At 35.3% G+C, this 27628-nt stretch overlaps 2 protein-coding genes and 4 pseudogenes across 6 annotated transcripts; 3 read left to right on the plus strand and 3 right to left on the minus strand.

Moving 5' to 3' along the window:
* The first annotated feature begins 1147 nt into the window (after nucleotides 1-1147).
* Nucleotides 1148-2587, plus strand: LOC104712719 (ethylene-responsive transcription factor ERF021 pseudogene; annotated as a pseudogene). The gene has a single exon (XR_015565015.1). The product of XR_015565015.1 is annotated as an ethylene-responsive transcription factor ERF021 pseudogene (transcript).
* Nucleotides 2588-2637: 50 nt separating this feature from the next.
* LOC104712720 (pentatricopeptide repeat-containing protein At1g71460, chloroplastic pseudogene) lies at nucleotides 2638-4905 on the minus strand (annotated as a pseudogene). Its single transcript, XR_015565014.1, has one exon. The product of XR_015565014.1 is annotated as a pentatricopeptide repeat-containing protein At1g71460, chloroplastic pseudogene (transcript).
* A 4595-nt stretch (nucleotides 4906-9500) lies between these two features.
* Nucleotides 9501-10280, plus strand: LOC147939141 (uncharacterized). Its single transcript, XM_087465892.1, has 2 exons — nucleotides 9501-9959; nucleotides 10032-10280. The coding sequence occupies exons 1-2, from the start codon at nucleotides 9501-9503 to the stop codon at nucleotides 10278-10280; spliced, it is 708 nt and encodes a 235-aa protein (XP_087322018.1).
* A 764-nt stretch (nucleotides 10281-11044) lies between these two features.
* On the minus strand, nucleotides 11045-12407 carry LOC104712721 (putative F-box protein At1g71320 pseudogene; annotated as a pseudogene). The gene has a single exon (XR_015567202.1). The product of XR_015567202.1 is annotated as a putative F-box protein At1g71320 pseudogene (transcript).
* A 6321-nt stretch (nucleotides 12408-18728) lies between these two features.
* Nucleotides 18729-20140, plus strand: LOC104712722 (putative F-box protein At1g70960 pseudogene; annotated as a pseudogene). The gene has a single exon (XR_015567148.1). The product of XR_015567148.1 is annotated as a putative F-box protein At1g70960 pseudogene (transcript).
* A 5526-nt stretch (nucleotides 20141-25666) lies between these two features.
* On the minus strand, nucleotides 25667-26627 carry LOC104715809 (tRNA-specific adenosine deaminase TAD3-like). The gene is made up of 4 exons (XM_087465893.1): nucleotides 26610-26627; nucleotides 26107-26517; nucleotides 25910-26013; nucleotides 25667-25832 (listed from the first exon to the last, which is right to left on the minus strand). The coding sequence occupies exons 1-4, from the start codon at nucleotides 26625-26627 to the stop codon at nucleotides 25667-25669; spliced, it is 699 nt and encodes a 232-aa protein (XP_087322019.1).
* Between the last annotated feature and the right edge of the window lie 1001 nt (nucleotides 26628-27628).

A 27628-nucleotide genomic window follows, 5' to 3' on the forward strand; every position in this document is an offset into this window, starting at 1 on the left:
AATGTTTCAATTCAATTCAGAGATTCCAGTATAACATTATAAGTTTTAAAAGATTATTATTTCAGGAACAGTTAATTTTTTTCTATGAAATATTTGATAAAAAATATAAACAAACAGAAGTATGATCAAGGTACATTGTATGTTTTATATTTTAGTGATTCACAGCATACGTCATTGAATGTTTTTCCTAGGAAGATATCAGTTTTAGGGGTTCGACTCATTGTTTTCCACAACGCGTACGACCCATTTTTAGTGCTCACGCTGAGTAAAAAACAAACGACAAAAAGGCAGTACGAAGAATCCATGAGATTTGAATTCTTCCTTTTGCATTTCATTGTTATTTACAAGTACGAATGTTTTATCAAATCAGAAAATCTAAGACAGATCAAGTCGGTGGTCTAAAGAAACTTTTGTTTTCTTCTGTTTCTAACTTTCTAAACTCACTATCAGTGACACTTGTTTTAACAACATTAGTTCTTTTGTTTTTGGTTATTAAAAGTTAAAACTCCTCTGCTTCTTCTGTCTCTGTCTCCTTTGAACTTGACTTTATATCTGCTGTCTTTTCCGACAGATGAAACCAAAAACGTTTATCCTTTTCAAACCAAGACTCTTCCCATCCTACACTCTTTTGTAAAGCAGATAGGTATGTACTTTGTACCAATGTACCATTTCGCTCTACCACTCAAAAGACATATAACGTTTTACATTATTTGTGTCTAAAAAACTATATCGCCTAATAGTTTATGTTAATGTTAATAATAACATCGTTGTGATAAAACTGCATAACACATGTTGACATAAAATAGAAATTTAACATTCCTTTCCTTTATAGAGCATTGACTAAAAATATATCAATAAAAACCAAGTATGGTAGCCTAGTGGTTAAGGACTTAGTATGTACGTATATGATGTTACGGATCGAATCTCATTCATTATGCTCGGGGGAAAAAATCACAGATAGATACTGTAAAGCAACAAAAAAAAATTAGACAGTATTGTACGAGTCTCAGAATTAGTCTGAGCTTGGTATAATGAGGTTAAAGAAAAACATTACGACGACAAAAGTTTTAAATTGTTTTTTTTTTTTTTAAATCGAATTGACCTAGGAAAAAGGAATAGTTTGATCCAATGATCTTTGACATTTTTGTTTTAGGATAATCCCACTTTATGCACCAACTCTTTGCATCACAAAGTTATGGAATGGATCAGAAATATGGGTCCCCAAAGATGATGCAAGAAGAGAAACCGCGTCTACCTCTTCACTACAGTGGCTTTCATTTAAAACAAAAGCCTACAACAGATTCTGCCTCCCTTCATAAAGAGTCTCTCTTATTTTAATCATATTACTCTTTAAGTGAATCTACAGTGCCATTGATTCTGAATAGATAACACTTGTTAAGCCCACAAGGCTTAACCACCTTTTGAAGTTTCCTGGAAACCACAATTTGAAGCTCTGAGATTTTAAAACGTGTACAGGAGTTTATCTGCTGTTAAGATACTAAATCCACACCTATAAATAAGTGAAAGACAATTACAAACATTCCAACATCAGAATCCAAGCAGACCGAAATACAAAAAAAGAACAAACACTCTAGAGCAAAAACTTACTTTTGTGTGTGTTTAAGTGTGTGTGTGTGTGTGTGTGTTTGTTCATGGCTGGTCTTAGGAATTCCGGTAACGGTGACAAAGCGGAAAACGAAGGCAAAGGTGTACCATCTGCATACAGAGGTGTCCGGAAGAGAAAATGGGGGAAATGGGTGTCTGAAATCCGTGAACCGGGGACCAAGAACCGTATCTGGCTAGGCAGTTTCGAGACTCCTGAAATGGCTGCAACCGCCTATGACGTGGCAGCATTTCATTTCAGGGGACGTGAGGCTCGTCTCAACTTCCCGGAGCTCGCCAGCAGCCTGCCACGTCCTGTAGACTCTAGCTCGGACAGCATTCGGATGGCAGCTCATGAGGCAACACTCTGCCGCAGAACCGAAGCATCAGAGTCAGCCATGCAAGTGGACAGCTCTAGCTCCTCCACGGTAGGACCAACAATGGTCAGTCTCTCTCCCAGGGAAATTCAAGCGATCAACGAGTCAACTCTGGGATCTCCTTCTACATTGATGCATTCAACATACGACTCTATGGGTTTTGCTAATGATGTGGAGATGTATGCTTGGGAAACGTACCAGAGTGAGTTTCTTTGGGACCCCTAACCCCAAAACCCAACTCATGGAGAGTTTCTACAGCTCAGTCTTACAAAACTGGGTTCATACCATTGCCAGCATAAGTTACTGGCCTAGAATGCTTAATTTATTAAAGTTTAGTTGTCAGAGTCTAGCACAAGGGTTGTTGATTCTGACGTTATAGTAGAGAATAAAGCTCATCCAGGTTTTGGAGGGAAGGGCACAAGGGTCCCAAATATGGACCTCCTCACATATATTTTAAATTTTTTTTAGTACTATTAGACACACAGCTACTATTTTATAAGCTGTTTTCAGAGATTGTGAGGTGTGACTTGTCATTATTTTAAAAAATTGTTTATTTGATATTATATTGTATGGATTCCTGAAGCTCTAAGATATTTTTATTCTTACTAGACTTGTGTTCTCTCTTGACTTTCTTACCTTAACACAGCATTGACTAATCTTCCGAAGAAATAAAAACTACATTTGATACTGCAAGATTTACAAGTTGAACAAGTCAATCTAATAAATTTCTGGAACCAAATTCAGTATATACAATACTATTGATGCAAGTTCTTGGAAGCAAGAGAACAAAATGTACTATTCAGAATTCTTGGAGCAACTTACTTGGTGGCTTTGAGAAAAGCAAAGAAGATGTCTGAATCTGCAGTCAGGCTTGTAGGGATGACGAGGAACTCATGGCCTCAAGTCTTTGCGCCTCTTCAACACGACCAAATCGATTGAGAAGTTCAATGACCAATGAATAATGAACTTCTGATGGCTGCAGATTATACATCCGGAGCATCAAGTTGAAGAAGCGATAAGCTTCATCAGCAAATCCGGCTTGACTGCAAATAGATAAAACTGCTGTAAATGTGAAGGCGTTAGGAGTAAACCCTCCTGATATCATTTTCTCAAAACAGTTTATTGCATCCCTGAAGCGTCCGTTGCATCCATAAGCCTCTATAATGGCGGTCCATGTCAGAGAGCCCTTTACTACAACAGTATCGAAAGAGAAATTAGCACTTTTGAGATCTCCACATTGTCCATACATCTTGATGATTCTTGCAGACACAAAGGGGATCGACTCAAATTCCTTTTTCAGAATGTGCCCATGAAGCTCCTTCCCCAGCTTTAATGCTTTGAGCTCACTGCAAACAGTCAAAACTCTACCCATCGTAACAGAATCTGGTCTGTGCTTTGATAACAGCATTGATCTAAATATCTCAACCCCTGCTTTTAAATCACTGTTTTCCACATAGCAGTCAATCATGGCAGTCCATGCTTTCACATTCCTTTGCTCTAACCTGTCAAATAATCTGATAGGGTACTCTGGAACACCGCACTTTGAGTACATCACCATCAAGGAAGTGACCAGGGATACATTTGGCAAGAAGAGATTCTTTAAAGCATAACAATGAATCTCCTTTCCTTGCTTTATAGCCCTCAGCTCTGCACAAACAGGAAGAACAGTAGCAATTGTAACAACGTCTGGCTTAAAGCCTTCCTGCTGCATCCAAACAATCGACCTTAAAGCTTGATCAAATCTTCCATTGGCTGCATATCCAGACATCAGTGCAGTCCACGAAATGGCATTCCTCTGTTTGGATCCATAGAACACCCGTCTCCCAGAAACCATATCCCCACACTTGCAGTATAAATCAATCAAACCAGAGTGAACAAACGGCTGTTCCACGTAACTCTTCGATTTCAACACATGGCCATGGACCTCCTTTCCCAGTTTCAGTGCCTTAACATCCCCAAGTACAGGAAGAATCGTTGTAAGTATAACTGAGTTTGGATATATCCCTTCTTCACTTATCATCGTCCTAAAAAATCCTAGTGCTTCCCACTGCCTTTTATTGTGAGCCAATCCAGCAATCATAGCCCCCCAAACAACTATATCTCTCTCTACCATCTCATCAAAGACTCTACGAGCAAGCCCTACTTTGCCACATTTGAAATACATATCAACAAGAGAAGTCTTAAGAAACATACTGCTAAACAAACCATTCTTGATCGCAAGTGCATGCGTCTTCAACCCCTGTCTCAAAGCAGATGCACCAGCAAAGCTCTTGAACACGTTAGACAAACTATAAACATTCAAATCAACCCCTTGCTCCCTCATCTCCGTAAACGTAGATAAAACATCTTGATACCGTTTCTTCCCTGATATCACAGTCCCTCTAAGCAACGCATTCCAAGAATAAACATTTGAGCTAGTACTTTCGTCGAACAGCTTCTGTGCATCCTTAACCGAACCACAAGCAGTGTACAAATGAACAAGCTTGGTCCTAAGAAACTCATTACTCTCCAACCCATTGATACGTATATGAACATGGACTTGCTTACCGTGAATTAACGACTTCCGGCGAACACACGCGGCTAAAAGAGCCGAGAAAGTTGTCGCATTTACAGGTATGCCCCTCTGTTCGAGGTAATCAAGAATCGTGAGAGCGTCTTCGAGATTGTTCTTTCTCGCAAACCTTTGAATGTCTCTGTGGATACTGCTGGGGTTTTGGGAGTGGAGAGGAAGAGAAGAAGGGAAAGCATCTCTTTCCCTAAAAGGTTTGGGCTTTTTGGCGGGAGAAGGTCGTCTAGTTCGGGTTGGTCTAAACGGAGAATTCGCCGGAGCTCCGATTTTATAGGAACGTTGAGGATGGTGGTTGAGACTCGTCGTCACGGGAAGTGAAGGGAGGTCTCGGAATCCGAGAGACGAGACTACTTCCATGGTGGTGACACTCACCACTTGATTAAGCTAAGGTCGTTACTATTTATACCATTAAAACTAGGGACTATCTGACAATTTTACTAAAGTTTTTTACATTAATTTTAATTTTATTTTCCCTTGGCGTGCGAATCAATATTTTTTAAAAAATTGTTGTAAAAATTCGACAAGTCTCTCTATAATATAAGAAGCCACATTGTAATAATTTGTACAAAAGTTAATTAGCATGTGTACACATTAATATTTCCTCACTTAGAAAACTTTTACATAACTTTTTTTTAGCATGTGTAAGTGTAAGTATGAATTGTTTTTTTTTTTTTTTTGGGTATGTATGAATTGTAAATACATGCTGTTATAGTGGTACTTGCCTCATGCACAAATTTAATTTTAATTTTTGAAAATAAGAAGGTAATATTATATAAAATTATTTTCTCCGATTTAATAAAGAGGTTAACTAAATATATAAGAACTAGAATATGACCGTGCTAGAGCACGGGTTGAAATTCTTTCTTTTTGTTTGTTTGGTATCATATATGTGATTATTTTATTTGTTTGAAAATATTTTTTAGATGGAACACTATACCATGAAATCATATATTGAATATGACTTATGAAAATAACATCTATTTTGTAAGATATATTCTATTATATCTAGATTTTGACCTACCAAAAAACATTATTCCAAACTTAAATTTAATCCGAGAAATCATATTTTTGAAATTTTAACTCGTGCTATAGCAAGAAACTATATTCTTTTGAAATTTTTTTCATATTATAGTGACATATTATTGACCCGTACTATAATAAATCAAATTAGAGTGTTTATAATTTTTAACTTTTTGATCTATCATATATCTATGATATTCTTAAAAATATCAAATTAAACTATTTTTAAAGATTCCAAACTAAATTATTTTAAAAATTTATTATAGTATATAAAACTATACAATTCAACAAAAGAAATATATGAAATGAACTTAAATATTCAAATTTCTAGTCGTTACTCAGTTAAAATTTTCTGATAAAGTTAGGTAATATTTTATTTTTTGCATAATCGGAAATCACTTGTAATATGCGGAAAAGTGATTAATTTCTATTAAATTCTGAGATTTTTTTGCCTAGATATGGTTAGTTGAATATTCCCTTAAAAATTTATTTTATTCTTTGAAATATCTTTTTTAAGAGGATTCTAATCATAAATCTATATAACCTATCACATAATTAATCCATATAACCTATCAAATAATTGATCTTAGTTATAACTTATATTAATATTATATGGTCTACCAATTTGAAGTCGTGTATTTCCGTTTTATTAAATAGGGGATGAATCAACTGGAGAATGGAGGTTAAGGGAATCTTTTCGTCAATGAGAAGGAAATCAACGCTCATTAGTTGGCCATCTTTATATTTATAAACACAAATATGAAAAATGAGAATTATCAAAAATCTATTTAAGAAAACAGTTATTACATTTTTTATAATTCTCATTTTCATTTTTTATGAAAACAGTTATTAAAACATACAACCAGATTTATGAAAGTGGAAAATAATGGCGACGGTGATGGCGTGGAGACTCTAGAGTTTCGGCCCAACAATGAGATGGTTACTGGATTCTGCTGCGGTATGGTCATTGATTATTATCTATGGTTGCGAGGGGGTTTTCGGTGCTTTGGTTGCGAAGATATCACAGGAGATTTGGGGGTGAAACAACCCTTCCCGTTTTTTTTTATAATAATATTAATTCACTAGTGGTCTCATACCCACTAACAACCTAGCATCAATCAACAACAGCGGATAACAAAACAATTCCATTAAACCAAGAGAATTCCAACAATAACAATCCAATAACCAACAATGCAATAATCCAAAACCAATAATGAAATAACCAAGTTCCAACATCCTACAATGTTCTATCAACCCAACACTAGCAACCTAACAAGAGCTAGACCACAATCAATCAAGTCTCTAGAACATCCTCCTCCTCATCGCCTTGATTCTACGATCACACTTTGCCTTTACCTGCACACCACAAACAACATTTGAGATGCGTAAGTATTATCATAAATACTTAGTGAGGCCGTCCTCCCATCTACTAGGTTATACACACAAGCATCTGAGACTCTCATGTTAAGCAAGCAAACAAACTCAAACAATACATCAAACCAGGAAAACAAGTCTCGGATGAGACTGGTGTCGACCGACGATTAATCGGTGTCGACCGATGCTAGAACAACATGGTGTCGACCGACACCACATTGGTGTCAATCGACACTACTTCTGCAGACGCGAACTGCACGAACACAAACGTCGATCCTCCGTTCCAAATCATCTCGAAACCATCCCAAACTCATCCAAACACCTCGAGAACCTATGGAAAACATGAAAGCAACAAACCAAAGCAAACAAAACACCACAAGCAACAAAGAACAACCCAAACAAAAGATATATCAGGCTTAGATCAACCATGGTCAAGCACTCACCTCTTTTGCAGGAAGATTGGGTTGAGAAATGGTGGAAACAACACCTTCACAAGCTTCTCCTTCGTTCCCAACAAAAGCTTTCCCTTCTACAACTAAAGATCTCAACAAAAACCACCAAAAACTAGCCAAAACTCTCAAAAACCACAAGTTCTCTCCTTTCTCTCTTTTTCCTCTGTAAACGGCGACAATACACCCTCAAACCCTTAATTCATCGCTTCTCCACTTATATACTTGGTTTAGATAAGTAAACCAAACCAATGAAACCAAAATCGCAAATTAAAAACAAATCCGACGAACTTAGAAATAGTGGTGTCGGTCGACACCCACTCCGAAAATACAATAACCGGTTCGCGGATGTTACAGGGGGATCTGGTTTATTGAGGGGATCTGGAATTACGAGGGTTCGTACGAATTACGATTTTGGTCTTTGTTTCATTCGGATATGATTGGATCCATTTTATTTTGACGATTTTGTATGGATTTGGTGCTAGATGATTCGCAATGGAGATCTGGGGTTTCAGATTTGGTAAGTTGGATTCTCCTCTCTTCATTTTTCTCAGAGGAATTTGGCTCTCTACGAGGTTATTTAGGGATTTGGTTTGGAATTTTGATTCTTGGTTGAACGGATTTGATACCCTCTTATCTGGTAAATTTTGCTATTATCATTGGTGCTTTAGTTTATGTCACGATGAGGATTTTTGTGGAGAAGCTGCTTGAGGATCCGTGGCCATTTCTACTTTCTCTTTGGCGGAGAAACATGGTGATCGACGGTTTCAAAGCTACATGGGTGAGGTGGGTGGCGAGAGAAGAAGGCAGAGTGATCAGGAGGTTAAGCTCCATGTTGCAAGTAACAATCAGGAAACTGGGGAGTCTTCCGGGCAGGGATTACAACGGCAGGAGAGCAGGCAACACCAGGGGGGACAGAGGGCTCGTTCTCGTTTTCCATAAGGGGGGGCATCACATCGCCCCCGTCGATGTGCTGATGCACTACGGGCGGCTGATCAGAGAGGGATTGCAACGGCGGTTGATCCTATACGTGAGCCTGCTGCAGTGGTGGATGGGAATGTGGATAGGGAGGTCTCTCGTGCGTCCCAAGTAGTGGAGCAGGTCCAGAAGAAGGTATGCAAGACACTGTTTCAAGATGATAACAAGGATGCATCCGGGGAAACGGTATGTACTAAAATGTGTGAGGATGGTGTGGAGCAGGTTTCTGCGCAGGTGACTCCTCCGGTCATGGCGGGGGGGTGTAGATTCGTTTATGGGTGAGGCTTCTTTGTCTGAGTGGGGACCTCTACTCCTGCCTCGACGGTGGTGGAGGACGCTGCTGATGCGGAGCTGCAGGAAACTGAGGTCATGGATGATGTTGTTTCAAAGTCGGATGTGATGGTGGAGGTGGCGAGAAGGAGATTGGCGGTACAAATTCAGTTCTGGTCGAGGCTTAGGTTTATGAGTCAGTTGCGACAGGCTCAGGTTTGCCAGGAACTGTTGCTTTTTCTCATGTTTCAGATGAGCAAATGGCGACGGGTGAAGTGAATGATGCAAAAGGGGAGAAGGCGGTTAAGCCAAAGGTGGGTTTACTGAAGGGGGTAGGTTCAAAGAAGTTGAATGTCTACCTTCGCAACACTCTGAGAGGAGACCTGCTCTTAAGACTGCGGATCAGGGGGGCGATAGACACAACCCGAAGAACCAGGATATGGGGAAGGGTGCGGCAGGTGGCTGCAAACCACCTAAACCAACGGTTGATAAATGAAGATCCTCAGCTGGAATTGCCAAGACCTGGGTAATAAGGCAACTATTGGACATCTTAGAGACCTTTGGTTTCAGCACCGTCCTGATTTTTTGTTTCTTTCTGAGACAAAGCAGTCTTATTCTTTTATGGAACAGTTTGTATGCCATTTTGGCTATTTAAATTTAATAACAGTTGATCCAATTGGTTCGAGTGGTGGATTAGCAATTTTTTATAATAAAGATGATTTTAATGTTACAATTGTTTTTGAGTCGGATTGAATGATTGATATTGAGGCAGTTTATAAAGGCAAAGTGTTTAGTTTAACTTTTGTTTATTGAGATCCAGTCCTTAACAATCGGGACTTAGTTTGGGAGCGGTTGACAAGAATGGGGATTTCTAGGAGTTCCCCATGGTTTGTAATCGGAGATTTTAATGAATTAACGGGAAATCATGAGAAGAGGGGTGGAAAACTCCGTCATGTGTCTTCTTTTCGATCTTTCAATTGCATGATCCAAGATTGTGGTTTTCTGGATTTTCCATATCTTGGAGATTTTTTGTCATGGCATGGTTGGCGAGATAAAAAACTAATACGGTGTAGGTTGGATAAAGCCATTGGTAACGAGGATTGGCATGCTATTTTCCCGGACACTGTGACGGAATATTTGCCTATGGTGGCCTCTGATCATAAGCCTTTATTGGCTTTTATAGGAGAAAAGTACCCACAGGGGAAGCAACGCTTTGTGTTTGATAGACGGTGGCTAAGTAAAGATTGTTTGATGAGTGCTATTTCTTCGGGTTGGACTGCTGACGAGCGGCACGAACAAAGGGCTTTCATGGACAAAGTGGTAAATTGTCGGCAGTCTATTTCACGGTGGTAGAAGAAAACCGTTCTGGTTGGACGGATATCTACTAGACAGGCGGATGATGCGACCACTCCAAAGAAGATTGCTGAGTTAAATATACAATTGAGGGAGACTTATCGAGATGAAGAGATTTATTGGTATCAGAATAGTCTGAACAGATGGATGCGGGTGGGTGACAGGAATTCCAAGTATTTTCATGCCCATACAAAGCAACGAAGGGCTCGAAATAGAATAGTGGGAATTTTTGATAAAAATGATGTGTGGTCTATGGATGATGATGTGATATGTAATACGGCGGTGTGATATTTTGATGAGTTATTTTCAACTCTTAATCCGGCTAATTGTGATGACATTCTCAGGGAAGTAAATAAGGTGATTATGGATGACGTTAATGCCTGCCTGACCAGTTTTGCGACAAAATAAAGAGGTCAGGGCTGCTTTGTTTATGATGCATCCTGATAAAACCCCAGGACCATATGGGATGAATCAAACTCAAGCATTCTTAAAGATTGTAGTAGATGTTTCAGATTCTGTTTAGAGGTGTGTAGATACTTTAGGTATGAGTGCCCATTGGCTTAGATAATGATTGTCACAAGTCAAAGGGATATGCAAACTAAAATATTAGTTTCCCTTTCAGTCTAGCGAATAGGGTGGGTCAGAGCTGGATAGCTGGTCTCTTGGGTGAACCTATAGATGGAGATGACTTCACTGTGGATTTGGTAAATGTTAGTGAAGCTCATGGCCGTGTAGCCAACCTTACCGAACCGCTGCCTAGTCAACTGGAACTAAAGAGCTAGTCAAGTCAAGTTATCAATGTGATAGTGATTAAAAATACCTATGGGTTCCTCCTAAATGTGATAGTCAAGTCAAGTTATCAATGTGATAGTGATTAAAAATACCTATAGTTTTCAGCTTATTTACAGTAACTCTTCACTCCAAATAATTCTCTTTATCCCTACTTTCGTTTTGACAATCGTGAAAACTGGTTCAAAATATTGTATTTATTCATCCTAGCTATGTAATTTATTGATTAGGAAAAGCTGAAAAAGAAAAAGAGAAATGACAACAGTTTTAAAGATAGCTCAAATAAATAGAAATGACAATATACTTACAATATATATATATATAAATCTAAACATTCTTTTTAAATTATATATAATATTGGTAAAAACTTAACAGTTTGGATTTGACCAAGTGAAAGTCAAAACAACATCAGAGCATCAAACTTGCAGGAGAAATCATTGTCGGCGAAAAAAAAATTGTTGTTTGTCTAGCCAAAGAAACTTGATATCGATTCTTTCTAACACTTCCAAAATAGGCAGCCGCTAGACCAAGCATCCAATACTTTTCATGTAACTGGCTGGTACTTATACAATATATTCTCACCCATTTCTCGCCAGGAGGATATTCTTGTTGTAAACTCCAAACACGCAAATCTGAACCGTTTAGCAAATCCGATACGCACAAACGATCATTGAGACTCCACATTTCTATACTAGTAGCCTTATTTGCGTAACACTTTGGTAACATTATCCATCGAAATTTTTCGGTATGAAGATCGATAGCTAGTAGCATTGAAAGTTTGTGCGAAATATTATCTAATGTCAACCAAAAGAGGGATCCGTTTGCGTAGACTGATGAATGCTGTTTGCAGAATCTACGATAAGTTAAACTATAAAAACCTGTGTCTCTTTGCTTACCATCATCGAAGGATATGATCTTGGCCTTGAAACAACCCAAATCATAATTTATAACTCTTGGATATATCAAAATCACCTTATATGATTTTGTAACAATATCTTTGCCAAATCCAGCAAGACTCGGTATTATCTTCTCTAATTCACCTTCATAACCCAATACTAGTTGAGAAACTTCTCTCCGTGGTTTATTGGGCGTTGCAGTAAACCTTAATTTAAGAGTAAATGGCCATTGCGAAAATGACGGAGAAAGTGTCATGTGTTCTTTAGTCGTCGGATTGATCAAGTAAATGTACCTAAAATCATCGTAGATACAAATCAAGACCAATCCATCACAAGACCCCAAGACTTGAATAGTTTTCTTTTGAGATTTATCGATTGAATCGTCAGGAAAAGTGTAGTAACTAGAAGAAGAAGGACAATATTTTCCTTCATCTCTAGAAAAAGTATCCAAACACAAAGTTATTGAGTTTGAATCTTGTTTATCAAACTTGGCTGATAGTTGTTGACTAACAACTAGAAGTTTCATATTAGGGGTTGGTAATCCTGTACGAACGAGTCGCTTGTGGGAAAAATAGGTTGATTCGATCATCGATCTCCATTTTTTCGACAAGACTTTGGATCTAGCGAGTGATTTTATTGGAAGATGGTAAAATATCTCTTCAACTATATCCTCTGATAAAAAAATTGTCTTAGGATTATTTTGTTTGTTATCCTCCATTTTCTTCTGGGCGATGATAATACATAGTTTAGTAGAATATATATATATATATATATATATATATATATATATAGAGTTAACATTAATTAATTGTAAGAAAGAAGATTTAACACATTTAACTCATTTTAGAATAATAAAGAGTAAATAAATAAATGTGTATATATAAGCTATAAATAAATGTTGATTTCATGAAAAAATTACATGTTGATTAATATATGTATATATCATTACTAAAATTAATGTGAATAAAATGAGAAAATTTATGACTAAATATGCTTTCATATAATTTTCTTTTGAACAATTAATCACTTTTCATTATTTGTTGATATTAATCTATTTATTTGAACATTGATAGATTTTAAAATTTTCTTCTATAAATTCTCCAAAAAGTTTTCTACAAGTTTCTCCATTAAGTAATAAACTAATACATGTGTCTTTTTCCTTAAATTTAAATACACTAAGGGGGGGTATTCGTTTGGGATTTAACGAGAATTTTAATGACTTTAAATAAAATCATAGAAAGTATAAAATGAAGGATTCTAAGAGATTGTTTAGAAAGTTTTTTTAAATCTTGCTGATTTGTTTCCTAATCTTGTATATATCACTACTAAAAATAATGTGAGTAAAATGAAAAAATTTATGTTCTTTCATATATTAAAAAACGATTAATCACTAATAATTATTTGCTGATATTAGCGGATTAATTTGAACATTGATAGATTTTTAAAAAAAATCTATAAATCATCATATACATAAAAGTAAGGTTTCACTCTCTCCTTATTGGTCCACTTAACAATTCAACTTTAATTTAAAAAAATATATTTATATTTACATATAAATTAAAAATATTTAATCTTGACATTTAACTCACATTTTAATATAAAACTGCAATCATATTAATTATGCATTAAATATATTTCTCCACTCAGTTGTATTAAAACAAAACATTAAATTAAAATTGTAACTCTCATTTTTCTAAATGTAATTTCCATCACTTATCTTCCTATAAATACTCATTATGTATATTTTAGATTAGCATCTTATAAGGCAATATTTTCATACTTTTCTACAATATTCACCACATAATAAGGTCATGAAGTTGAAATGACCCATCTCTAATTCTCTATTATGTTAACTCACATATTCATGTATCACATTTAATAATTTATAAAAATCAATTATTTAAAGATCAATATAATTATCCATTTATAAAGTCTATTTTTTTTTTTGTAAAGTCTATCAACTCTATTTAAAGTCTATTTTGTTTTGTGATCCAATAGGTAAATATGTAAAGATCAATATAATATTTATTTTATTTATGAGTTGAGGTTTTGAAAACAAAAAGAACTTAATTTAAAAAATTTGGTCTTTGTGATTTAATCAAAATGAAAAATGATCAAAAAATAATAATCTTCAACTGGAAGTGAAATATAGAAAAATAATATAATTTGAAAAATACCATTTAACTAAATTCTCTAAAGATGAAACCATTAGTATTTAAATTAAATTCATGAGTGAAAAAAAAGAAAGATTGAAGTTATCCTTGGGTTATTATAAAATCTTTAGATTGAAATTCATATAATTTTATAAGAAAACTAATTTAGTTTGTCACTTCAAATTAATAAGAGAATTTGTTAAAAATGCCCCTTTTGATATATTCCTTTTCAAAAATATCCTCTTTTTTGGCCATTTTTATTTTTGCCCTCTTTTAATTTTAATGACCATTTTACCCTTAGATGAAAATTATTTTATTTAATAAAAAGAAAAACAAAATTTTCCCGCCAAAAAATTTCCGACATATTTTCCCGCCAAAAAATTTTCGAAAAAATTTTCCGCCAAAAAATTTTTGATAAAAAATTTCGACAAAAAAATTTTCCCGCCAAAAAAAATTTACAAGGTTTTTAAAAGGTTTTATAAGGTTTCTACCTTATAAAACCTTATAAACACCTTGTAAAGGCTTTTACAAGATTTTTTAAAGAGTTTTAAAAAGTTTTTTATACAACTTGTAAACGCTTTTACAAGATTTTTAAAAGGTTTTAAAAGGTTTTTAAAAGGTTTTCAAATGGTTTTTAAAAAGATTTTTAAAAAGTTTTTAAACACTTTGTAAACGCTTTTACAATGTTTTTAAAAACCTTGTAAAAGTTTTTATAAGATTTTTAAAAGGGTTTTAAAAGATTTTTAAACACCTTGTAAATGCTTTTAAAAAGTTTTTAAAAGCGTTTACAAGGTGTTTAAAAACCTTTTAAAAGCATTTACAAGCTTTTTAAAAACATTTACAAGGTTTTTAAAAGCGTTTACAATGTGCTTAAAAACCTTGTAAACACTTTTAAAAGTTTTTTAAAAGCGTTTACAATATTTTTAAAAGGTATAAATTTCAATATTTTTGGCGGGAAAAATTTTCGATTTTGGCGGGGAAATTTTTTTTTTGGCGGGAAAAAATAATTTTTTCGGGAAAAAATAATTTTTTCGGGAAAAATTCTCGATTTTGGCGGGAAAAAAAGATTTTGGCGGGAAATTTTTTTGGCGGGAAAATATTTTCGATTTTGATGACTGTACATTCTTGCTGTCACTCAAAAAGGATAATTTGGTCATTTTGTATATAAAGAGGGGTAGTTTTAAAAATGGTCAACATGAAGGGGTATTTTTAAAAAGGGGTATGGAAAAAGGGGCATTTTTGAGAATGCCCCAATTAATAATTTCAATTTAAAATATTATCTGTATGTGTTGAGTTTATATCAACAAAACAAACAAAACAACCAAATCATGTGAATTTTGATTGGGGCACTTGGTATGAATTTTCTTTTAAGTAAAAAGAAATTAATATATTTATTTTTAATTAGCTCACATTTAGAGGCATGTAACTCCATTTAACTCTACATTTAACTTAAATGTAACTCCTACCCAATAATTCTACATTAATTCATTCCTTCTACTAATTTATTTATCTTTCAAGAGAAAATAATTTTGGTTAAATTTTAGTACTTTTTAACTAATGGAGATTTTTTAAAAAATAACCATTTTCCTATGTCATTTTTTTAAAATACCTTTTCATGTTGTTCATTTTTGAAAATACCCATTTTCTATTTATAAAATAACTAAATTCTCCCTAAACTTTAAATACTAAACTATAATCCCTCACAACTATATCTTAAATGTAAAATAGAGAACCCCCTAAAAACAATTCTAAAAATTAATTTTAACATATTATAATTGTGTAAAAGAGGATAAAAATAAAAATGTTAAAAGGGGTATTTTTGAAAATGGGTATCTTAAAAAAGGGTATTTCTAACAAATTCTCTTAATTTATTTTGGTTAGCTAAACTTATATTCACACATATATATATATATATATATATATATATATATTGTTTTAAACTTTGAAATGAAGAATATTTTGTACACAATAATTTTAGAGAATTTGTTATAAATACCCTTTTTGAAAAACCCTTTTCAAAAATACCATTTTTTTCTTAACATTTTCATTTTTACACACTCTTTGACACAATTACAATATGAGCTCTGTGAATGGAGAAGTGATGAGTGAAGAGTGATGATCTCAAGTGTAGTCCATTCTACCACTCAACCCAACTTGAGCGCAACAGAGAGTAGACGTGTTTCTTTTGAGCCTTCAGGAAATGGAGTCACTTCTGCAGGGCATCCATCAACTGGCCAAGAACGGTTTCAGACTATCACTACTGGTGAGTTTTGTTTGCTGAGTTAGTACCTAGAGCACTAATCATCTTATTATGAATCAAGTTTGCTAGATTCTCAAGGAGATGAATCAAGTTTGTTGGATTTTGTTTTTTTACAGGACGATGAAAAAACAAAATGTTTAGGCTAAGCAAAGACATTGTTGATTCAGCATTTCAAGGTGTTGGAACCAAAAGGTATGGCTTTGTTTTACTCGTTTATGAGAGAGATCGATGGACATTTTGTTTCTCTTTATGTTTGAACATTGTTTGTTTGGGGGTTTTAGTGGCTTGGAGATTTGCAAAATTCCACTCAGAGTGACTACGCTGTTTCTCTCACTTTTTGTGTGACAAATATAGCCCATTTTGCAGTACTGTGGTTAGTTTTAGCTCTTGCTCCATGATGCGTAAGACTGTTTTGCCCAAGATCGGATCTCCCCAGTATGACATTCACTATTGGTTAGGAAATGATGCAAATGAGGTTTGTCTGATCACCTAGTGTTAATTTTATATGCTGACTATGAAATCTGGTAACAACATATTGCGTTTTTTTTATCTGAAGGTGGACTCAGTTTTGGCATCTGACAAAGCATTATAGTTAAATGCAGCACTTGGATGTTGTACGGTGCTATACCATGAAGTTCAAGGTCAAGAGACTGAGAAGTTTTTCTCTTACTTTAAACCTTGTATTATACATGTTCAAGGGAATTCTTCACCAAAATGATTTACTAACATTTGATCAATAATAAACAATTGTTTAAAATTTATTATTTTAATGATTGAGCAGTCTTGATAGAGGTTCTCTAGTGGAAAAATGAATTTGTTTAAAGTTTAAGTGAGTTGCTTTGATTAAATTAATACTAGGATATATCCCGTGCTTAAAGAACGGGTTAACATTTTCAAAAAAAATTATAATATAATAATGAAAATTATTGTTTTATTTTTTTTTTATTTTAAATATTTTGTTTGAGATAATATTTATTTTTAATTGTTATATAAATCTATTAGTCTATTTGAATACTAATTATTTTAGAATATTAAAGTATTTTATTTTTGACGTATTATTACAGTTTTATATTGTTTATTTGTTGTATTTGCATCATATTTTGTGAAATATAAAATAATAATTTTAATATTATAATTGTGAGTAAATAAAAGTTATTAATTTATCATCTATATGTAAATTTAGTTTTATCAACCCGCCAATGCGGAAATTAAAACACACATTTTCATACATTGAATAATATATCTTCATTTTAAAAAATTCAAATCATAACATATGCAGAAAATATGCATTTTATTAATTATAAGTATTATATGAAAGTTCTAAACAATTTATAAATAAAATAAAATAAATATGATAGGAGAATCATAATTGTAAATCTTAACAAAATCTTCGAATTTATTTATTAAAAATAGGGAAAAATAATTGTATTGTATACTTGGATATAAAATCTTAGTTTTTAAAATTCTGATTGGTTTATATATATTTTTTTTAAAGTAATTAGTAATTTCGTCCATAATTTATTAGAAAGAGAAAATATTTTTTTAGATTTTTTAATATTTGATATGTGAGTGTTTTTGATTTTTATTTTAATTATATTTATTTAAATTAGTTAATTAAGTTTAATTAATTTTTTCTAATGGCAATTGAATGTAATTTTTTACACATTTTAAGGTTAGTTTCATATTTGTACTTCTCAATTAATATAGTAGGATTAATTATATGTATTAGTTTAATTATAATGAGTTGCTCTAGTGGAGATGACCTAAAGAGAATTTCACTAAGAATATAAACTCAAACTAATTTTATTCATATTATAAACTAATACACGCTTGAGTATGAATATAGTATAATTCAGATTTCAGAATAAATAACATTATATTACTTCATTTTTCTTTCAATTTTAAATCCTAACATTAAAATTAAAAAAAATCCTAACATATAAGCCAAACAATCCTCAACGAGTAATCCGGTTAAAAACAAAGAAAGGAATTTAAAAGGATTGTCAAGTAAATATCTTATGCCTATACGTGAAAACCTTTCTTTTAACAATTGTGTACATAGAATAATTAAAAGTGAAAACTTTTAAGTTGTTAAATTCTATATCTGAATTTATTTTGTGCATTGACAATCGACTAAATTTGTACGATGAAAGAAAAACTTGCAAGTCACGCTTGGCTTACACCAAATCTATGTGTTAGTCTAGTAATCATCCTTCTCAAAAAAAATAAAACAGAATTAAAGTGAATACCTTTTAGAAAAATGTTAACTTGTTATCAATATTTTGACGTGTGATTAATGTATTAGAATTAGAACCAAATTATTACTAAAACGTGTAAGATGAAAGCAAATTTTTCACTTTTCATACATGGTATCTAGTAATTTCTATGCTAATTGGCCAATAATTTTAGTAAGTTGTTAACGTGTGGAGTTAAACATTCTACTTTTGTTTTTTTTAGATGTAAAACATTTCATGATGATATGTAAAAGAAAGATGTACGCGTTTTTACGACTCAACAAGTAATCATCAGCCACATTCACAAGTGATCATCACCCACGCTCACAAGTTACACCGTTGGTAACAAACTATGAAACTACTCTGTTATAAATACCACAGATGTGTGTTTAGTCTCTCTATATCTCAAAACACAAAATATATAAAACTTAACCTTTTACAAAACAAAAATAAAGCAGAAGAATGGACAGTTCAAGTTTCGATTTCGAATCACTTCCTGAAGATCTACAAATGGGGATTCTGTCACGATAGCCGCTGAAATCATTGGTGACATGCGCCTGCGTCTCGAAGAAATGGGCATCTTTAATCCGCACAAAAGCATTCAGAGATTCCTACTTGCACCGGTCAATGACAAGGCCTCGAATGCTGTTCGTCGCCCATGATGTAAGAATCCATCAAAACAAAGCCGAAGCCTTGTTTCACTCTGTTTACCAAGAGGAGGAACCATTGTTGTCGTCTGGTCAACAACAGATACGTACCAACGAAGCAGAAGCCCCACTTGATGAAGTTTCTCAACCCATCCGAGGTTTGATCTGTCTTCGAGGTGATACTAATGTTGTGATTTGCAACCCAGGTGCCAAAACGTTTCGGCATTTACCTGAGATCCAAAGGCCTAACGGAGAAGCATCCATAAGATGTTTTTTCGAATACGATGAATCTACAGATGTATTCAAGGTGTTATGTATTATACAGTTCGGAGATGGTAAGCGAACTAAGGAGTTTCATGTATACACGGTGACGGGGGGATCGGTTGAAGACTCTTCTTGGAGACGGATCACATGTAACCATGATCATTCACCAGTTACTCAAGGACTATTCAAAGGAGGTTCCTTGTACTACGGAGCTCAGTCCAATATAAGTGACAAATCTCTGGTCATGAGCTTCAACGTGACTTCTGAAGATTTTACAGTCATTGAATTGCCTGAGGATATAGTCCAACTTGATCATCGTTGGAAACTGGTGAACTACAATGGGGATATTGCGTTAGTGAACGACTCTGAGTTTAAAACTGGAACTGTCGATATATGGGACGAGTACGACGATGGCATTGAACGTTTTGTATTGTGGGTTAGGAAGGAGATATCAGGAAAATGGGAGAAAACGATCGTTAAGATTCCTCAATGGCTAGAAACTGTTGAACATCACATGTTTGTTTTCAATGGTACCATTGGAGAAACAGAACTTGTTTTCGCACCATACTGTTGGTTAGAGGGACAAATCTTTGTGGTGTATTATGATACAGACACAGAAAACCTAAGAAGATTTGAGATTGAAGGAATGGTTGATGGATACTATAATGTTCGAACGTTCTTGGATCATGTTGATAGTACTTGGCTTATATGAAGAATAAGAGTTGGTTGTTCACTCTCTCAACTCTCATTGGGACTGTTGTTAGTCTTCGTTTCTAAATTTCATTCTATTGTGGTTAATCTTTATTTTACGCTAATAATAATGATGTCTCTCATGTGCTCATGTAGTACTAGTTATTGGGATTATTAATTTTATTTATATTGTCGTTAAAATCTATATTTTATGCTAAATAATAATGTTGTCTCTCGACTATATCTTATGCGATTGTATGTTTTATTTTATGCTAAGTGACATTTGACTCGTAGAACTACAAGAAAAAAAACACAAGATTTTCAGCTATAATTCTATCTTATAAACGCCAAGAGAGTAGCAGCCACCGACCTATTAGTCTACTCTAAAGTAACGTTTTTTAACACCGAACCATCTAAATTCGCATCATCACGACCTCAGCCTCAATGACAAACCGGGTGGTCATAACAGTTTCTCTTAGACAAGGCGGTGGTATATGACCGAAAATGGTTGGTGGTATTTGAACTTGGCATCGAACGTAAGATTCTGTTCGCTACAGGAATTGACACATCAGAGATGTTATCCCTTTCCCTCGATATCCTGGAAAAGCTGATCTCTGATTCCTCCTCTCTAGACAATATCCGACCGAGATGGTTTTAGTTTACTCTAGTCTGTAAGTACAAATTCAGACTTCATTACATACCAAATTTAAACAAGCCTTTTCAGGAATTAAGCTTCTCCCTCTTTCTCTTTGATTTTAAGTGGTTAGCAAATTGCACTTAGAATAAAATGATTTGTGTTGACTGTTGGATTAAGCTTGAAGTAGCTTGAAGTAGCTTGAAGATCAAGAAAAGTATATTTAGGAGAAAAGCTAAATATACATATTTGTGTTCTAGGAGTTATCTAATAAGTTAAGTTTCCTATTTAGATTAGGAAATATGTGTTATGAGTTTTATATATAAAGGGGATGCAGGGTGTTGCAGAACCTAAGAGATTTGAGAGAGAAAGCTTTAGTTTTTGAGTTATTTTTCTAAAGCAATAAAAAGAGAGTTATTCTTATTCTTGATTCAAAGGTTTTTGTTATATATTTGGTATCAGAGCCAAAACAGAATTGAGCTCTGCCGGTATTAAGAAGAAGGTGATCTCTTTGTAGTTCTTGGCGGAGTTGCGTCGAAGAACTTGTACGTGGTCCATTGAAGCAACGAGAGGAGTTTTTTTTGTGAAGCCACACCATGAGTGAAATAATTGCAGCAAGCACACCGCAGGAAACCGGTCCTTCATTCATCAAGTGTCCGATGCTCAACTTGACAAATTACACTGTTTGGTCTATGCGCATGACGTTGACGCTTAAGATTCACAAAGTGTGGGAAACCGTTGAACCAGGGACAACCGACGTTGAGAAGAATGATATGGCAAAAGCTCTGTTGTTTCAATCCATACCAGAATCTCTGATCTTACAGGTCGGAAACCTTGAAACTTCAAAAGCTGTGTGGGATGCAATAAAAACACGACACATGGGAGCTGAGAGAGTCAAAGAAGCTAGACTGCAGACTTTGATGGCTGAATTTGATAGAATGAAGATGAAGGAGTCTGACAAGATTGATGATTTTGCTGGTAGACTCTCCGAGTTATCTACTAAATCGGCATCCTTGGGAGAAACCATAGAAGAGCCAAAACTTGTGAAGAAATTTCTTAAAAGTCTTCCAAGAAGAAGATACATACATATCATGGCTTCCCTTGAGCAAGTTCTTGACTTGAATACAACAAGTTTTGAGGATATTGTGGGAAGATTGAAAACTTATGAAGAAAGAATCTCTGAAGAAGAAGATCATCAAGACGACCAAGGAAAGCTTATGTATGCTACTGCAGAGTCACAACCGTATCAAGCTCCCTATAATGCTGGATGAGGAAGAGGTCAAGGCGGTAGGTTCTATGGACGAGGAAGAGAACGTGGACGCTATGGTTACTATCAAAATGGTGGGTATCGACAAGAGAGAGATACATCCAAAGTGGTATGCTACACATGTGATAAGACAGGACATTATGCATCCGATTGTCCAGATAGGCTTCTTAAACTCCAGGAGACATTAGAGAATGATAACAACAAGACTCAAGAGGCTGATGCGTTGATGATGCACGAAGTGGTGTATCTTAATGAAAGGAAAGTAAAGCCAGAAGACTTTGAAACACATTCTGATGGTGATAATGTATGGTACCTAGACAATGGAACTAGCAATCATATGAGTGGGAATCGTTCTTACTTCTCCAAGATCGACGAGATAGTCACGGGAAAGGTTAGGTTTGGAGACGATTCACGAATTGACATAAAAGGGAAGGGATCTATCCTGTTTAAAACCAAGTGTGGAGAACGAAAGGTGCTAGTTGATGTCTATTTCATACCTGAGTTGAAGAGCAATATCATCAGCCTTGGACAGGCTACGGAGGCTGGCTGTGATGTTAGAATGAAAGAGGACTTTCTAACTCTACATGATCGTGATGGTAAACTTTTGGTCAAGGCAACCAGGTCTCGAAATAGACTATACAAAGTGAACATTGAAACAGAGCACACGAAGTGGTGTTTACAGCTTCAGACATTGAGTGATTCAGCAAGGTGGCATGCACGACTAGGGCATATTGGTACAGAGAACATGAAGACAATGGTAACTAAGGAACTAGTTACAGGAATGCCAAGTATTGAAATCGAAAAGGAGATTTGCGCTTCGTGTCTGCTTGGGAAACAGGTCAGAAGAGTCTTTCCTCAAGCAACTTCTTATCGAGCTACACACATACTTGAGCTAGTACATGGAGATCTTTGCGGACCAATTACGCCACCTACAGCTGCACGGAAAAGATATATATTTGTCCTCATCGATGACCATTCTCGGTACATGTGGTCAATCCTCTTGAAAGAAAAAAGCGAAGCGTTTGATAAGTTTAAGAACTTCAAAGCGTTGATCGAACAGGAGACAGGGCTTCCATCAAAATGTTACGATCTGATAGGGGTGGTGAGTTTGTTTCACAAGAATTTCAAAATTTTTGTGACAACTCCGGTATCAAGAGGCACTTGACAGCGCCGTACTCTCCTCAACAAAACGGAGTTGTTGAACGACGTAACAGGACACTAATGGAGATGACAAGGAGTATTTAAAGCATATGTCTTTACCTAATTACTTGTGGGGAGAGGCAGTGAGGCATGCTACTTACCTTATCAATAGGGTTGCTACAAGAACGTTGGTCGCACAAACTCCATACGAAGCTTTTACCTTGAAGAAACCAAATATTGAGCACTTGCGGGTCTTCGGTTGTATTGGATATGCAAAAACAGAGTCTCCACACCTTAAAAAGTTAGACGATAGATCAAGAGCCCTTGTGCATTTGGGAACTGAACCCGGCTCGAAAGCATACCGCTTATTGGACCCATCGAGTCAAAGAATCATAGTAAGTAGGGATGTAGTCTTCGACGAAGGTAAGAGCTGGAATTGGGTGAATGTAGAGCAAGATATGGTTAGCGAATCAGGAAATTTCAGCATAAGCTTTGGAGAATTTGGAAATAATGGCATTAGAGAAGAAGAAGTTGTCAAAGAACCAGAAACAGCCGTAACAGGGGAGATAGAAAACCACGGAGAAACAGAGGAGAATAGTGAAGAGGATAATGATGACAGCGATGATGGTGACGGTGAGGTCACCATTGAAGCTCCGGTGAGAAAGTCAGGGAGACAAACAAAAAAACCAAGCTACTTGAAGGACTATGTTTTATTAGCCGAGATCGAAGGTGAAAGACTCTTGCTCACGATAGATGAGGAACCATGGGATTTTAGCGAGGCAAAAGGAAATAAACATTGGATAGAGGCATGTGAAGAAGAAATATCATCCATAACTAAGAATAACACTTGGTTCTTAGTGGAGCGTCCAGTTGGAGCTAAATCTATCGGTCTAAAGTGGGTTTTCAAAATCAAACGCAATTCAGACGGAAGCATAAACAAATACAAGGCAAGGCTCGTGGCAAAGGGATATGTGCAGAAACATGGCATTGACTATGACTAGGTATTTGCTCCAGTGGCGCGCATTGAAACAATCCGCTTTATCCTTGCACTTGCAGCATCACATGGCTGGGAAGTACATCATCTCGACGTGAAAACTGCGTTCCTTCACGGTGAACTCAAAGAAACAGTCTACGTGAACCAACCTGAAGGTTTTGAGATCCAAGGCTCTGAAGATAAGGTGTATAAATTGAATAAAACACTTTACGGACTACGACAAGCACCAAGAGCTTGGAATAATAAGCTGAATCAGATTCTTCAGGAACTGAACTTTATCAAGTGCTCCAAGGAATCATCATTATATCGAAAGCAAGAGAAGGAGCAACTTCTTGTCGTGGCTGTATATGTGGATGATCTACTTGTCACTGGAACCAACTTAAGCTTGATACTCGAGTTTAAAAGAGAAATGGCGTCAAGATTTGAGATGAGTGATCTAGGAAAGCTGACTTACTATCTTGGAATTGAAGTTCTGCAGCATGAAAACGGCATCACCTTAAGCCAAGAAAGATATGCGAATAGGATCTTGACTGAAGCTGGGATGGAACAGTGTAATTCTACTTACATACCGATGGATGCAGGGTTGAAGTTATCAAAAGCACACAAGGAGAAAAATATTGACGAGAAAGGGTATAGAAGAAGTATTGGTTGTCTTCGATACTTGTTACACACTCGACCCGATCTCTCTTATTCTGTTGGGGTACTAAGTAGATATATGCATGAGCCAAAAGAATCTCATGGAGCAGCATTGAAGCAAGTTATCAGATATCTAAGAGGTACAACTTCTCTCGGTCTTACGTTCCATCGTGAAAGGGAAATAAGTTTGGTTGGATATAGCGATAGTAGCCACAATACGAATGAAGATGATGGTAGAAGTACAACTGGTCACATATTCTATCTTGGCACTAGTCCAATTACTTGGTGTACGCAGAAGCAAGACACGGTTGCAATGTCGTCGTGTGAAGCTGAGTTCATGGCAGGTACCGAAACAGCAAAGCAAGCAATTTGGCTCCAAGACCTGCTTAGCGAAGTGACTGGGTGTACTAGTGAAAAGGTCACCATTTTGATGGATAATAAGTCAGCAATAGCCCTCACAAAGAATCCAGTGTTCCATGGTAAGAGCAAGCATATACATAGGAGATATCATTTTATAAGAGAGTGTGTTGAAAATGGACAAATAGAAGTGGAGCATGTTCCTGGAACAGAACAGAGCAAAAGGCAGATATACTAACAAAGGCACTTGGGAGAATCAAGTTCAAAGAAATGAGAGAGTTCATTGGTGTTCAAGACTTGAAGAAGAGAGACTTCAAGCTTAAGGAGGAGAATGTTGGATTAAGCTTGAAGTAGCTTGAAGATCAAGAAAAGTATATTTAGGAGAAAAGCTAAATATACATATTTGTGTTCTAGGAGTTATCTAATAAGTTAAGTTTCCTATTTAGATTAGGAAATATGTGTTATGAGTTTTATATATAAAGGGGATGCAGGGTGTTGCAGAACCTAAGAGATTTGAGAGAGAAAGCTTTAGTTTTTGAGTTATTTTTCTAAAGCAATAAAAAGAGAGTTATTCTTATTCTTGGTTTTTGTTATATATTGACTTACATTGATAGTTTACATAAAAACTCAATAAGAATTCGGATTCTTGGATAGAACAAGAATAAAGGATCAGCTTTCTTACTCAGAACATGTGTAATACAATTACCACTAGACTACAACAAGGCGTCATCACGCAGCAAAACTCTAAACACTGCATAATGATGGTTCAAACTCTTTTCTCCTTGAAGTCTATGAACACTCCCGAGACCGCCTGCCGTAGGGTTTGGAATAGCATAGAAAATCCGCTTTATTCTTTGATGCACAAGCGCCATAGCACACCTTTGGGAACATATCACGCACTTTATTAGATTCACTTACTTGAGGATGTTAGAAGGGTAATGTATGTAGAAACTCACATTGTACAAGGCTCCAACAGGAGGAAAATGTCATAACCAGTGCAGAGGTATGGCCTTTCCATTGAAGGATCTCTAAGAGTCTCTTCTCCGCTGTCAATTTGGACCTACCTATCGGTAACTCAAAAGTGTAAGAGAGAATGCTGTACTAGTCAAAGCACGTGGAGGAGACTAAAGAATCTTGGTTGGAATGAACTTACGTCTGGACTCTGACTGCTTGTTTTCTGCTTTTTAGCCGGAGAATCCATATTTGAAGGCTGAACATGATCCTGACCAAAAATCTCGGATGAATTGGGAAACAGATGTCTATCTCTGGCAGAAGAAGATTCAATGGCAACCATGGAAGCATGCCTAAGAGGATGCCACTGGCTACAATTTTCAGTGTCATGCGGCTGTAAAGTCCATTGCCAGGGATTCAGACAAGCAACAGTAGACAATGTACCATTCTGTTTTTCAAGTGTGTCATTTAAGCATATTTCCCCCGTTTCCTTGAAGGGCCTAGTCTCTGTGCTAGTGTTGTCGCGAGAAGCAGACGATGCATATACTTGATCAGTTTCACTAGCTATTATTCGCCTAACTGAGGGATCAACTATCACTGCAACATTTACGAGCTGGAAAAAAAATTAGAAAAGTGGTAAACTGAGATTGTTAGAGTTGTGCGTCGGTAAGCAATAGGTTCCAATGTTTCTAACTGAAAACATACCCAGCCATCATTTTCCATGTGTTTACAACCATGCTTGATCTGATTAACAGGAGAAACAAAGATGTTTACGCATGATTATGAGGGAGGGATTGTTCTGGTTGTTAACTTTCTTTGCAATTTTTAAATCTGTGTTTTTTTGTTTTGTTGAACTCCTTTTCATTTTTGGTTTTATTGGAACTTAATTTATGTGTTTATGTCTCTATGATTGCTCAATGTTAATGAATATTTGAATGATTAATTTTCTTCTTTATTTTGTTTTATTGTTAATGTGTTATCACTTTATAATCTATGATATTGTAATAACAAAATTGTTCGAAAATTAGTATTGGAAGGAGTTACTATTTGTACCGATTGAATAGAAAAAAAAGACTCGTTTTGATTCAAATGAGAAGTCTAATAACAAGTCTTAACAGGAAAAAAATACAGAGAGGAAGAGATTATGTAGTAAAAGTTGCAGCTTTTACCGGTTAGAAGTTATCAACGGCAAGAAACAGATTGTGTAGTGACTAGTGTAGTGAGCACACTCTCTTGAGTCTCTTCTATACAACTTTGCTGCTATTACCATAAGGTCCATATACTTTATATTGCCAAGTAAAAATAGTCTTACTCGTTTTTACATGAGCCTACTATTTTAATTACGACTGATTTGAGTGGAAGGTGTCTAGATGCACTAAGCTTCTAACATTTTACATTTGTATTCAGGCTGCTATAAAGGGAGTTGTCTGACTGCTGAAGAGGTTTCCACAAAATTGTTTGAAAACAAATTCTGGAAAGAAACACAAAATATTGTAAAATGTTTGCTATTGCTTCTTTTCATGTGGATTTGACAACGAAATATATAAGTACCATTTGGAATAGAAAAATGTATGATTAAAAAAAAATGAGAAGCCAATCAAACGTTTTATCTAGTTTCTGTTATTTTCGATAAATTATAAATTTTTTGATATTATAATTACTATTTATTACTCCCTTTGTTTTATATTACTTGTTGTTCTAGGTGATTTCATACATATTAAGAA

Source organism: Camelina sativa, chromosome 9, assembly GCF_030686135.1.
Source record: "Camelina sativa cultivar CO46 ecotype springtype chromosome 9, ASM3068613v1".
NCBI classification, from domain to species: domain Eukaryota; kingdom Viridiplantae; phylum Streptophyta; class Magnoliopsida; order Brassicales; family Brassicaceae; genus Camelina; species Camelina sativa.

Coding starts and splice junctions, on each gene's coding strand:
- LOC147939141 (XM_087465892.1), top strand. CDS start 9,501: ATGGGGATTTCTAGGAGTTCCCCATGGTTTGTAATCGGAGATTTTAAT. Junction 9,960..10,031: donor GGGCTTTCATGGACAAAGTG/GTAAATTGTCGG, acceptor TCTACTAGACAG/GCGGATGATGCGACCACTCC.
- LOC104715809 (XM_087465893.1), bottom strand. Junction 26,014..26,106: donor CAAGCAGTCAGAGTCCAGAC/GTAAGTTCATTC, acceptor ACCGATAGGTAG/GTCCAAATTGACAGCGGAGA. Junction 25,833..25,909: donor CTGTTGGAGCCTTGTACAAT/GTGAGTTTCTAC, acceptor ATGTTCCCAAAG/GTGTGCTATGGCGCTTGTGC.